Raw genomic sequence first — 14,108 nt, 5'->3', positions numbered from 1 at the left:
CCCTTGGTCTTTTTGTTGTTCTATTTCTGATTGGTGTGGTCGGCCGAAAGATTATCTCCCGTATAAATTTTAATTTTGTTATGCACATGGTGTAAGGGTTTAGTACCCCGTCTACTAATCTTTATTACTTCCTCCGTCCAATTTCAATAGGCTCACTTCTTTTGGGCACGAAGATTAAGAAAATTTATTTTTTAGTAGGAAAGTGTTAGTAAAGTGGTGTGGTCAATACTAATTAAGTACAACTTTTTTACCCATAAAGGAAAATGAGCCTATTGGAGTGAGACGGATGAAGTATGTTTTTTACTTTTCAAAAAAAAAAGAAAATTTGTACATCAACGGTATAAAAAACAAATTTGAATCTCGTAGCGGGGCCCACTGCCCGCACACACAGAAAAGGCAACACCAATGCTAAACCCCCTTCGTATATTCAGTAGCCGTTAAGAGTCGAGAACTCTAAATTCAAACAATTCTCCTCTCCGAAACAAAATAGAAAAATCAATTCTCCTTGCTCCATTACCAACCAGTTCCCTGAAGCCAACAATTCTGTATGAGCTTCCTAAATTTTCACCCGATTCAACTCCAAAATTGTTTGATTTTTCGTGTCTGTGATCACTCTTTTTTTTTTTTTTTTTTTTCCTTTTCTTAGGTGCTATTTGAAAAGGTGAACAGAAATGGGCTCGTTGACACCGGATTTCCGAAAGCCTGTGTCAGGGATGGCGCCTTCTCCTGCACCCTTTCTAACGCCGCGGCCCGAAAGGAGGCGCCCGGATTCAAGAGGTTCCGATTGGAATTATAATCGTCTAGACAAGGATAAAGAGGTTAATGTGCAGGTTCTCCTTCGATGCAGGTACACTCTTAAAGCTTTTCACTTTTTATGTTTTTCCGACTCTATGCTTCTCGATAAAGTTTTCCTTTTCTATAACTCTGCGATCGGTACCATTAGCTTTAACTATACAATTTCGCGTTGATGAGTGAATAGCAACTTCTGCGTCTTTGCTGCTTCTCGTTGAAGCAATGTTGTACATAGTTTTCTCTTTTTTTATTAAATAGTAACAAGTAATTTTCATGATTACGGGTTTAGTAACTAGGCATAATTTGCTGAAGAGTTGAATTTCACCTCAGGCCCTTAACTGATGATGAACAGAGGTTGAACATGCCCAAGGTAATTACATGTAATGATAGCAAAAGGGAGGTAACTGTTTCACAGACAGTGGGTTGTAAGCACGTGGATAGAGTCTTCACCTTTGATAAGGTACGGTTTTCCTTTTGAACCAGTTTGTGATTGTTCAGATTTGAAGTTTAACCGGTATTGCAAGTTCTTACCTTATAACAAAATATATATACTATCATTTTCAAAGGTTTTTGGGCCAAAATCACAACAAAGGTCTATATACGATCAAGCTATTTCTCCAATTGTGGCTGAAGTATTAGAGGGCTTCAACTGCACAGTCTTTGCATATGGGCAGACCGGAACTGGAAAAACGTATACAATGGAAGGGGGCATGAGAAATAAGGTAAGGATTTAGATTCCATGACAGATTATTGGTATACTTCTGAATTCTATATGGAAAATCCAATATTGAGTGACTTTGTGGTAGGGCGGTGAATTGCCGGCTGAGGCAGGTATCATTCCTAGAGCAGTTCGCCAAATATTTGATACCCTTGAAGCACAGAATGCTGATTACAGTATGAAAGTGACCTTTTCGGAACTCTACAATGAGGAGATAACCGACCTGCTAGCCCCAGAAGATCAACTAAAATCTACAGAAGATAGACCAAAGAAGCCTATTTCTTTGATGGAGGATGGAAAGGGTTTGGTGGTTGTAAGAGGCCTTGAAGAGGAAATGGTGTACAGCGCTAATGAGATCTACAGCCTTTTGGAACGAGGTGCTGCAAGAAGACGCACAGCAGATACCTTATTGAATAAGAGGAGCAGGTTTGGTTTGATTTAGTTTGATCAATTAAGTGTTTTTCTTAAACAATCTTGAAAATAAACTCTATTGCCTTCCGTTTGCAGTCGATCACATTCTATATTTACTATAACTATTCACATAAAAGAAGGAACTGTTGGAGAAGAGGAGCTCATCAAATGCGGGAAGCTCAATCTTGTTGATTTAGCAGGATCAGAGAACATCTTCCGTTCAGGTGTTCGAGAGGTAGGAAAAATCCCAATTTATTAATAAAGATTGAAAAGAAATGCAACTATTAAAAGCCTGATGATATCTGCACGATTTGGTTAAGGATATTTTGCCAGAAGCACTTAATCACTGGAAATCACAATGCTGGTATTCAATGCAAACACATGCATTTCACTCTGCATCAAGGGATGGGACACCATTCTGATAATACATAGCTGGTGTTTTCATGAATGTTTAGAAAGTAGGAGTTTCATCAGTCACAATGAGTTCTAAATTTCTTGCATGATATTTAGCTTTGTGTTCAATTGTTTATGTGAGTACTATATTCTCACAGGCTCGTGCAAGAGAAGCGGGAGAAATAAACAAGAGCTTACTAACTTTAGGCCGTGTCATTAATGCATTGGTGGAGCATTCTGTTCATGTACCTTACAGGTGAGAGCAAGTGTAGTATCTTTTGGTTACGTTAGAAATAAATATATTGTAAAATTAACGGTATCTTCATTCATCATGCAGGGATAGCAAGCTTACCAGGCTCCTAAGGGATTCATTAGGGGGGAAAACAAAGACTTGTGTCATTGCGACAATCTCTCCGTCAGCGCAATGTTTGGAAGAGACATTAAGCACACTAGACTATGCATATCGTGCTAAAAGCATAAAAAACAAACCAGAGGTTATAGCGGCTTTATTTACCTATATCAGTTTTACCTTTAAGCTTCAATTTCTGCATAAACTAAATCATATTAATGTTTTGAAGGCAAACCAAAAAGTCACCAAAACTGTGCTGCTTAAGGATTTATATGTGGAAATAGAGAGAATGAAGCAAGGTATTTTTTATTTCTTTTTCTTCCTTACCCATGTCATTGTTTATATTATTTGTAAGTGTTTTATTAATATTTACCCTATTTTGTTTGAGTTTAGATATTCGAGCAGCAAGAGAAAAGAATGGTGTATACATTCCACATGAGAGATTTATGCTGGATGAAGCAGAAAAGAAGGTCAATAGATCCTCTAATATCTTTTTTTTTGTTGATAAATTACACAAGTAAATAAAGAAATTTAATGACCGCACCACGGTGTACTCGAACCCATGAGGCCTTGGGCCATCACACGCACACAGATCCTCTAATATTTTTAATTCTCTGTTCTGTTGCTAACAGTAAACAGTATTGTCAAAAGAGTAGCTTTAGTTATTGAACTACAAAATTCTTCTGTGCTAGACTTGATGGTGGACTTTTTAGTAGTTTAAATTTCAGTCTCATTTCTGTTCTATGTGCTCTAATTGAATATATTTATCTCCGAGCATCTAATTTATTTAATCTGTTTATTAATGGACATAACTTGCAGGCAAAAAATGAGAGGATAGAACAGTTAGAGAGTGACCTTAATGAGAGTGAGAAGGTAATTCTTACTTGTTTCTCATTAGTCAATTCTCTTTTCTCCGATAATTTCGGCTGACTTGTTTAGTTATGCAGCAAGTTGATAAATTCCGCGAGCTTTATCTCATTGAACAAGAAGAGAAACTGAACATGAAAAGTGAACTTGAAGACTGCAAGGTAAAAGAGAAGATAAATTGGAAAATGTTATACTTCGTGAAAAATCTCTAGTCATTCAAATGATCATGCATTTTTCAGAGAAATCTTGAAACAACCCATAAACTCTTCGAAGATCTAAAAGAGAACTATAAGATGGCTCTTTCCACACTGAAGGAAAAGGAGTCTCTCATCTCCGAACTACAAAATTCAGGTACAAGCAATTTCTGTTAGCACCTAGTCCTGTATGTATTATCCACTAATCATTTATTAAAGTAAACGTGAACTTCTCATTATACAGAGAACAGTCTGATAAATTGTGCAAAGCAGTTACAAGTCAACTTACAAGATGCATCTCAAGATATTTCAGCTCTCTTTGGAAAAATAGGTAATCAAATTTCCATTGAAATATGTTGGTATGCTCGTACTATATATATAACTTTCTCTTTATACATGGCTATCTATATTTCTCAATTACTGTAGTGTACATCCCTTGTGCTTCAAGTCATCCGTGGTCTAGTAGCACTTTAAAAGTAGTTGCATACTTAGTTTTCACCAAAAATTCTTGCAGATCATAAAGACAAATTAGAAAAAGAAAATCAAAACATTCTCCATGCGTTTGAAGTACATCTAGGCCAAAGTCTGAAAGACCTACACAATATCATCCAGAGCTCAGTATCCCAACAAGAACAACAGCTGAGACGTGTTGAAGAGCACATAGCCACATTTCTTGCTAATAAATATAAGGTATGATGATTTGGAAATTAAAATGTAGCATTAGTTAAGTTTTTCGAGAAGCTGATACATTTGGTCGGTAATTTTTCAAACTAGGCAAATGAGGCCATGGAAACGAAAGTAAAGAAATTGTTAGAGATTTATACTTCAGGAAGTCTGGACCTGAAGAAGGTTACATATGCACTGAAGACAAAAGCGTCTTCTGATCTGGAGGAAATAACATCTATGATGTCAGCCCAAACCATTGCAGTTGAGAATGTACGAAGATTATAATTGTTGCATAGCATATGCTTTCATTGATAGTTTGCTAGACATTATGTATCGCCTATAAATATGTTTTCTTTATTGTCTATGCAGTTCTTCCAAAGTGCAGCCTTGGAGTCCAAGGAAGTCCTTTCTGACATTCAGAACACCTTAACTGAACAAAAAAGGATGTTGGCATTCTCTGCCCAACAACATACAGAGGTTAGAACGACACACTCATAATAATTCCTTGTTCCTCTTGTGAACAACCCCAAACTTACGTCTTAATACCCTCAGGGACTTAATAAGAGTCTGGTCTCAGCACAAGTGATATCAAGTGCCGCTATAAATTTTTCAAATGATCTCCACCGGCGAGCTTCTGAACTTATGAAACTTCTTGATCAAAGTCAAGCCGAAAACTCCCTCAGACTACAAAACTTTGAACAGATGTTTAAGGTTCAAGAAACTTTATGCACCTCTGATTTTATTCTAAAGTCTTATCACACCCTTACAGTTGTGTTCTCTTGCAACAGGAAGAAGCTTCTAGAGAAGAAAAATTAGCTATGGAACAGATAGCAGCAATATTATCAACTCTAACATCTAAAAGAACTGATATGGTAAGTTGTTCCTTTATTTTCTTAAAGTCAATGACATGTTTGTATTCTCCGATAGCAATTTATAATGCTTGAAATATTATTAAACTCAGGTATCTAAGGCCTCAAGGTGCTTTGAAGAATCTAGCACTGAAGAAAGCAAGAAATTGCTGCAGGAGTTGTCTAACATGCAGAATGTCTTGAGCTCAGAAGTTAGGGACTTGAGTGAATATGCAGAGAAGGTCAAAGATCACTACGTGGATGAAACATTTTCGTCAGCTGAGTGCATAGTTGCTATGGAAAATAGCTTGCTGGAATGGTAAAATTCTTTCTTTCGTGTCAAATAGCAGAAAATGGAAGAATTCTAATATATTTTCATGTGCACAGTGCTGAAAAGGTGGAGAGATCTGGTCAACAGTGGCAAAATGCACAACTGGGCACAAGCCATCTTGCCAAGAATGGTCTTTGTGACATAACATCTGCCGTGCAGTAAGTTACTGAATATAGCATCTGCTGTACGATATGAATGACATTTATGTTATCCTGATCCGTCATCTCCTGGCTAATGCAGGAAAAAAATCGTTGAAACTCACAGTATGCATGACAACCTTGTTTCTGTTTCCTCATGCATGGACGCAGAATTTGATTCCCACATTGATGATTTAATGACGTCTGCCAATGGTTTGATTGATTTAAAATTGATTGTTTCTTAGTTTTTGTTAAGAAGTTTCAAGTTTAGGTAACCTAACTCGACAACTTGTATGTGTTTTTAGATTCTTTGGTGTTGGACAAAGCACATTCCAAGGAAATAAACATGATAGCTCTGGCCAGTTTGGATCAGCTCGATTCAATGAGAGTGAATCATGGTGCATGCATATCAGATATCTCCAGCAGATCAGAACAGTGCATTCATAAAGATTACTTGGTAAGCATTTTCGGTCATATGAAAGCTAACAAGTGTTTATGGAGTATACAAAGAAAATACATGCTTCTAGGTGTGCTATCTTTAAAATACATTGCAACAAATAAAATGTTAAAAGATGACAGACTTCCTGACTTTTAAACTGAACTGCTCCATTCAAAATATAAAAGATGTGTATTAAAAGAGAAGATATTTTCAAATATCTCAAACTATACACCATTTGTCTAAACTTTCCCCACTTCGACTGAAAATGTGTATTAAAAGAGAAGATATTTTGAAATACACCATTTGTCTAAACTGCCCCATCCTATTGATAATTGGCCAAACATTTAGTAGTTTATGTATGTTGGGCACTTGGCTATATTATACTATATCATGTGTTTAGACAAATGTAGTACAATTTGGATATTTCAGAATATTTTCCCTAATTTCAAATGCTATCATTATTTTTCTCTTATCCTTTTCTTGAAGTTCTCAATATTGATAATTAGGAATTCTATATATTCATTTTTCAACTTAAACAGATTGAGCAGAATACCAATATGACTCCGAAGAAGCGCGTAACAGTGATTCCTAGCTTGGAATCAATAGAGGAGATGAGAACTCCTGTTCGTGATGTCGATAGCAAAAGCAGATTAAAATTGGAGAACACTGATAAGAAGATTTTGCATGATCAACATAGAATTCCTTTTCAGGATGTCAATGGAGTAATATAGTTAGAGTTAAAGGAGTATGGCTGGTTTGTATGTAGTTTGAAAAGCTCATTGACTGATGAGTATCCCTCCATATTGATAGATCGGCTTTACAATTAATTATTGTCTGATGTTAGATTCTTCAGTACCCAGAAATCAGAATTGTATTTTTATTTTAGCAGTTTGGTTTTGTATTTTTTATTTTAGCAGAATTGTATTGTATTACTTGGTATATAGTACTCCAGTTAATTTATTCTTTTAGCAGTTGTGGTTGTTAAATTTTTTATGACTAGTTCACATTACGTGGACCAATATTGTAGTCTTATTATTGCTTTTATCCGTTAACAAAATTATAGTTAAAAAAAATATATCCCTTATATTTTAATCATATTCATATTTAATATTTATTTACAAGAAAATCTTAACCATTGAACACAATAAATTTGGTGGTTACTCAACTTCATTGATAATATTCCCTAAATCTCCTAGTCATTTATAAAAACTCATGTCCTAATATTTAAATTAGAAAAATAATACTCCCTCCGTTCCTGAAACAATTTCCTCTTTTTTTCTTTTTGGGACGTCCCCAAATAACTTTTATTACTAATTATAAAAACTCATGCTCTAATAATATTTATTTATTCTTACTTTTCACTTTTCACCACTCTCAATACTAATTATAATATTTTTCACAACTTCCAATAATAATTATAACACTTTTTCTTCACTATCAATACATTTTACAACTTTTTCTTAAAATTCGTGTCGTCCCCAAAGAGGAAGCTATTTCAGGGTCGGAGGGAGTATGAGATATTTCTTATGTTTGTTTAATACTCTTTTCGTCCTAACTTTTAGTATTCATATTTTTATTTTTGGTCGTCCCACATTTTGGTATTCATTTAAATTTTTAGTAATAGTAAGTGAGACCATTGCTCCAATTTAATTATTTTAACACTCACAGAAAAGGTGGGACCATTATTCCACCCAATCACTTTATTAAGTTCAACACAATTGTTGAACATTTGGGGTTTGGGATTCGAACCCTGTATAAGTTCAACACAATTCCCGTTGAACGTTAAACGAACGGTCGCTGACTATTAGATTATATAAGAACAACGGCTGATAACCTTTCTTTGCCAACATTTGCTTCTCCGTAGAACTTTCTCATATATATATATATATGTATGTATGTATGTATATATATATATATATATATATATATATATATAGGGAGAGGTTCAAGAAAGAACCATAAATAAAAGAAGACCGGAGAACCATTTTCAGCCATTCGATCATCAAGATCTACGGTGGATGCATCATCTTGTTGGATGAATACAGATCCTGAGTTCGAATCCTGAAGGGAGCATTTTTTTTAATTTTTTTAGTGCATTAATTTTAACAGCGAATGCATTAATTTTTACAGTGGATGCATTAGATTTGATGGTTCTCTCATTCTCACAAATAATGTAGTTCTCTCTAGAACCACACCCTATATATATATATATATATATATATATATATGTATGTATGGAATGGTTTCAATGAGATCCCTCATACATATTGAGATTTTAGATTTATTTGTAAATGTGATTTAATGTATCATATGATTGATATTTACTTGGAGAGAAAAATTTTACAGAGAAAGAGATACTCCCTCCGTACACGAAATATTGTCCTACTTACTCTTTTTTTTTGTCCACAAAGTAATGCCCTACTCTGTTTTTTGTATCACTACACCTTTTTTTTTCTTTTTTTTTATTTACCATCAATTGTCACTGATGGACCCACTCATTTCAACTTTTACCTCATTTATAAATATCCATACAATTCAACTTTTACCCCGTTCATAACCAATTTATCAGCTTTTTTAAAACTCGTGCCAAACTGTAAATGGGGCAATACTTCGTGGACGGAGAGAGTAAATGTTATGGTACATACCTTGTGTGTGTGTGTGTGTGTGTGAGAGAGAGAGAGAGAGAGAGAGAGAGAGAGAGAGAGAGAGAGAGAGAGAGAGACATAAATGTTATGGTACATATCTTATGTTAGCATCGCTCACGTTTTGCAATAGTTAGAGTTATCTTTTTTGTTTTATACATTTATTTTTATTATTATACATCATAAATTATTATTAAGATTATTAATTTAATAATTTACATAAAAGTTCAAGTTCAATTTGTTAATGATCTCAATAACAATTTATAAAGTATTACACCCTCCATCCCATTAAAATAAGCTCAATTCTTTTGGGCACAGAGATTAAGAAACTTACTTTTGAATGGAAAAAATAGTGGGAAAAGTGGTCCACGCCAATTAAACATTTTAAGTATTATATTCCACTCAAAATAGAAAATGAGCATATTCTAGTGGGGCATCCCAAAATGAAAAACGAGCCTATTCCAATAGGGCGGAGGGAGTATAATACAAAATAAATCTATAAAACAAAAAAGATAACGTTAAGGAGGACTAAATGTGAGCGGTGCTCATATAAGATATGTAACATAACATTTCTCTCTCTCTCTCTAAATGTGATATAGGTAAAGGATCATGCGAAAACCATATATTTTCGTGAGAACTGAGAACCATGAATAAACACATAAAATACATGAACAAGAGATTGTAAGATTGAGAACAATTAAAATATAACACATATACAAGATTCGATCATCTCTTATTCATGTATTTTATGTATTATAATTATTCATAATTTAACTATCTCTTATTCATGTATTTATTCATAACTTTCACGAAAAAATGTGATTTTTACTTAAACCTAACACTATAAATGTGTGTGTGTGTGTCCCCCCTTGCCTACTAACATTGTTGGCATAGTAAAACTATATGACAACTGCATTGCTATAGTTTACATGTAAAAAGGAATTCATTGCTTCAATTGTTATTAAATTCGGACAATTTACCGTAAATTGGTCAAAGCTAAATTTCGTTTATGTCAACAACAAAAATGTACATTCAAGACTAAGTAGAATATATGCCAAAAAAAAAAACTAAATAGAATAATAAATGGGTTAATGCTAATTGCATACTTATATCGTATCAGGATATAAAAATGATAATATTTAAATATACATATTTGGGATATTTTAAGAATAATATGCATTCTATGAGGTATTGGAATACGGAACCATTAATTCAAAGGCGACTGACGCCACAGAAAATGTCAAAATGTGATGCTAAGTTCTCGATTTAAAACTAATTTAATTGTCCAATGAACACATAATGTTATTGTACGCCTCATAATTAGGTGAGCGTTGTGGACATTAACATTTAAAAATTAGATAACAACTAATATTAATTTCCATAAATTAATGACAATGTTTGATTTTTTTATTTTTTTGAGTTGGACGACCAAGTTCTATTATAACAACCTTATTTCTTATTCGCTTATAAGCTGGTCCAACAAGCTTCGTCGCAGCTGGAAAGCTCAAATTATTTTAAGCCAAAAGTGATCCAATTATTAGAAAACCAAAATAAAATAAAAATAATAATATTGAATTGTTGCTGTAACTTCTCCTCCAAACTTGGAGCTTCTTTCGCCTGAAATACATAACATATAAAATCAACTTATGATCGGCGCCGTTGCAAGTCATTTTTATTAATTTTTCGTGAATATTGACATATATATATTCTCAAAAAAAAAGTTATTGACATATTTGTTGGAAATTAATTCATACTCATTTTGTTACGGGATACATTTTAGGAGGGAAAAATTGATATTAATCTATGATAGCGTCACTGCTTAGCTAACACAATAAGCATATCGTTTAATATTTTTTTATCTTAAACTTGTGTCTTTTTCCAGTGATTAGTAGTAGGATTTAATCACTTAAATTCACAAGCATTGGCTAATTCTTGAATCCAAGTTGCATTTAAATATTAACAGTATCATTCTCGAATGTTCGATTATTTTAATTAATTACATTTGCTTACGTTTTACCAAACATAATTGTTAATTAGTTTTCAGGACGTGCATTGTGAATTCATTTTGGATACATAATTTGCATTTTCATCATAAAAAGGAAGAGATAGTTAAATGATGGAATATATTTACGAATATTAGTACGACTTGTGTATGATTTGATGAAAGATGATAGCTAGTGAAAGTTCAGCCGCCTATCCAAATACACATATAAACTCGTGCAGCTACCAACGTTAATACCAGATGAAATATCAAATCACAGCAGCGGACAAATATAAAATCAAACACAAACACACGATATGGTAATCCAGTTCAGTGATAGAACACCTATATTTGGGGGGCCTCGCCTAGGAAAATGATCCACTATGAGAGATTAAATTACAGCAGGACTTACAACGACTCAACCTTCTATGCATCTATAATTTCTCAAAATCTCAACACTAGTAAAACGTTGAAAGCTAGATAACACTAACTCTCTAAGAGTGAACCCCGACGAACACACTTACTCCCTTACAACTCAAACACCAACTCACGAAGGAGATAAACTAACAAATACTTTGCTACCAACAAGATTAAATGCAAAGTAATAAGAAATAGAACATACACTCCAAGAAAGATGTTCTTACTCACAAAAACGTGCTGCGCTCATTAACTGCTCAAATAAATGCACAAATCGCCAACCCTAGCTGCTTGGAGGAGATTAGCTTATATAGAGGTGAAACCCTAAGTTTCCTTCTTGAATAAGGACTCATCTTTAAAGCCTTGCAAGCCAAATCAAAAGATGCACAAAGACCTCTTCAAAAATCACTCAAAATCGAAAACAAAAATCTTCAAGATTTGTGCTTATTTGCAAGGGAATATTCTGATGCAGTCGTGGTACCTCTTCTGATATCTCGATTGGTATCAACAATCAAAACTAGATAAATGACAATTATAGAATAGAGTATCCTACTCTAACCGCTAGTATTCACCATCTTTAATTACCTTTTGTAGCCATGTTCAGTTAATGTTTGCCAATCATTGTTACAACTAATTGACACATACTTTATGAGTCGATTGCTTAAATCCATATTGCAGCTTTTTGTGGATTTAAACTTTAATTAGGATTTTAAAAAATTTGAGCAATCATGAAAGTCACTTGGGATGAATAAATTTTATAAGCACAACTTTACAAATATTAAGCCAATTTTTTTTTCTTTTAGACATATATACAGGATACACTATGTTGCACAGGTGCGAGGGGGCGGGAGCGATACGATTCAGATGCGGGCATACGAATTTTAAAAAATTATAGAGTGTGATTCGTGAAGTATATGTTTGTTATATTTATATTTTTTATTATATATGATCAATTAAATTGTAAAAAAATTCATAAATTAAATATTGCATTGCAAATTTAAAAGACAACGTCAATCTATTTTGTATAGAATCTTTATTGTTGAGGAATCGAAGAGACACAAATAATTGTAGGGCAATAAATTGAAAAAAAATCCAAAAGAGCCCAAAAATAATGAAGTTCTTCAAAACAACCATCAATGCACCCAATTCGTGAGATGGGCGCACCCGATTCGCGATACCATTTTTATTTTATTTTTAATTTTTTGGGATTGCGTATCCGATACTGCAATGTGCTATTTTTTTGGAGAATCTGTGCATCATGGAGGATACATCTTCATATTACACTTGAATTAATCAAATAACAATCATATTATTATAAATTAAATCAAATATTTAAATAACTACAACACAATTTAACATCCAAACAAAATACTCCCTCCGTCCCACTAGACTTGGCACTTTTGAGTTGGGCACGGAGATTAAGAATAAAGGGTTAAGAGTGTAAAGTAGGTAGGGTCCACTTATTTTATGTGAGTAGAGAAAGTAGGGACCACATACTATTTTAGGAAAGTGCCAATTCTAGTGGGATAAACAAAAAAGGCAAGTGTGCCAATATACACACGATTAGATCAAATTAATATTTACAAATAAAATACAATACATCACACACAATTGAATCAAATATTTAAACAAATAGAATATAATCCAACATCCAAATAAAATACAATTGATATAGCATCGTCGATGAGATTTGAACTAAACTTTCGAAAAAAGGAGAATTTTTTATGCCTCGATTTTACCAGTCACAACATCCGTTATGTGGGTGGGAAAAGAAAAAATATAAATCATACCATCCTTGAACCTTTTCCTAGTTTGCTACTTAAAATTCAACTTGATTCTTTTTCTATTTAATTCGTCACTTCCTCATTTTTCTACATTGTCATTTTGAACATATTTTATATTTTTCATTATGTATATCTTTCTTCATCTTAAATTTTTGCAAATTTGAAAATATTTAAAAATCAACAAAAGTTGATTAGGGTTTAAAATGTTGCTTGAACTTTCTACTATTAAAATGTTACTTGAACTTTTCTTCTTTGATTTGAAAAGGAATTTAGGATAATTATAAACTAGAAAAGGATTAATTATAGTTTATGATCCAAAAAATTTAGTCATTATAAAAATAGCCCGAACTTTAATTAAAAATACAAATAAAATGGTTTCAATTTTACTGAAAGTTATAAAAATGGCCTGAATGTTAGAAAATACATAAAGTGATAAAGATGATTAGAACTTTCATGAAAATTGTAAAATTAGCATGGGCTTCAACCTTCGAACTTAAACTATGAAAAGAAAGGCCTGAAGTTGATATGAATTATGTAAAAACATTGAATTCCACTTAGAACATTCCCAACAAAATTTGAGAAATCTCTTCTCCTGCAAACTCTAATCTTGCACAGTCAATCTTGGAGAATTCGTAGGCGAAGAAAACGCTCCAAGTGAAATTTAAAATTTTTACGTAATTTTCAGTTAATTTCAGTCTTTCACGTCATATATCGAGCACGAAAGTGTAAGCTTAGATCATTTTTACAATTTACATGAAAGTTCATATATTATTTTTTAATATTTTTTTTAAAGTTCGGATAATTTTACAACTTTTGTGAAAATTCAGGCCATATTTAGATCATTTTTTAACTTTCATCAAAATTTATGCTACTTTTTATATTTTTTTAAAGAAACAATACATCCGCAGGAAATACAAATTTTGGCCACTAATTTAAAAAACACAAAATCTGACAATTTTTTATGTTTTATGACTGTTCGCCCTTAATTAGCGCTGACCGAATTCGGGTTTGCACGCGAGCTAGGTACACATGACACTATTAGTGTCAAAAGTACCAACAGAAATAAAATAAAATAAAATAAAGTAAATTGGTACACTTGGCACTATTAGTGCCAATAGTGTCATGCACGAATGGTACTA

The 14,108-nt window shown here is 33.1% G+C and overlaps 1 protein-coding gene across 1 annotated transcript; it reads left to right on the top strand.

The window, feature by feature from the left end:
* Positions 1-418: 418 nt before the first annotated feature.
* On the top strand, positions 419-7,116 carry LOC130997609 (kinesin-like protein KIN-5B). The gene is made up of 24 exons (XM_057922984.1): positions 419-545; positions 647-847; positions 1,123-1,252; positions 1,359-1,514; positions 1,599-1,936; positions 2,018-2,156; positions 2,473-2,570; positions 2,652-2,808; positions 2,893-2,962; positions 3,057-3,133; positions 3,483-3,536; positions 3,611-3,691; positions 3,770-3,881; positions 3,969-4,055; positions 4,239-4,414; positions 4,499-4,660; positions 4,760-4,867; positions 4,943-5,101; positions 5,179-5,262; positions 5,352-5,557; positions 5,626-5,727; positions 5,810-5,919; positions 6,012-6,163; positions 6,685-7,116. Exons 2-24 carry the CDS (start codon positions 672-674, stop codon positions 6,874-6,876), a joined length of 3,126 nt encoding a protein of 1,041 aa, XP_057778967.1. The 5' UTR covers positions 419-545; positions 647-671; the 3' UTR covers positions 6,877-7,116.
* Positions 7,117-14,108: the final 6,992 nt, after the last annotated feature.

This window comes from Salvia miltiorrhiza, chromosome 8, assembly GCF_028751815.1.
Source record: "Salvia miltiorrhiza cultivar Shanhuang (shh) chromosome 8, IMPLAD_Smil_shh, whole genome shotgun sequence".
NCBI classification, from domain to species: domain Eukaryota; kingdom Viridiplantae; phylum Streptophyta; class Magnoliopsida; order Lamiales; family Lamiaceae; genus Salvia; species Salvia miltiorrhiza.
Note: the sequence above shows the minus strand (reverse complement) of the source record. Positions and strands in the feature narration are given on the sequence as shown.

What these genes read in the sequence shown, in the direction of transcription:
- LOC130997609 (XM_057922984.1), top strand. Translation starts at nt 672, where the DNA reads ATGGGCTCGTTGACACCGGATTTCCGAAAGCCTGTGTCAGGGATGGCG. An exon ending in AAGGGGGCATGAGAAATAAG is followed by an intron (nt 1,515 to 1,598) that starts GTAAGGATTTAG and finishes ACTTTGTGGTAG; the next exon opens with GGCGGTGAATTGCCGGCTGA. An exon ending in TTATTGAATAAGAGGAGCAG is followed by an intron (nt 1,937 to 2,017) that starts GTTTGGTTTGAT and finishes TTCCGTTTGCAG; the next exon opens with TCGATCACATTCTATATTTA.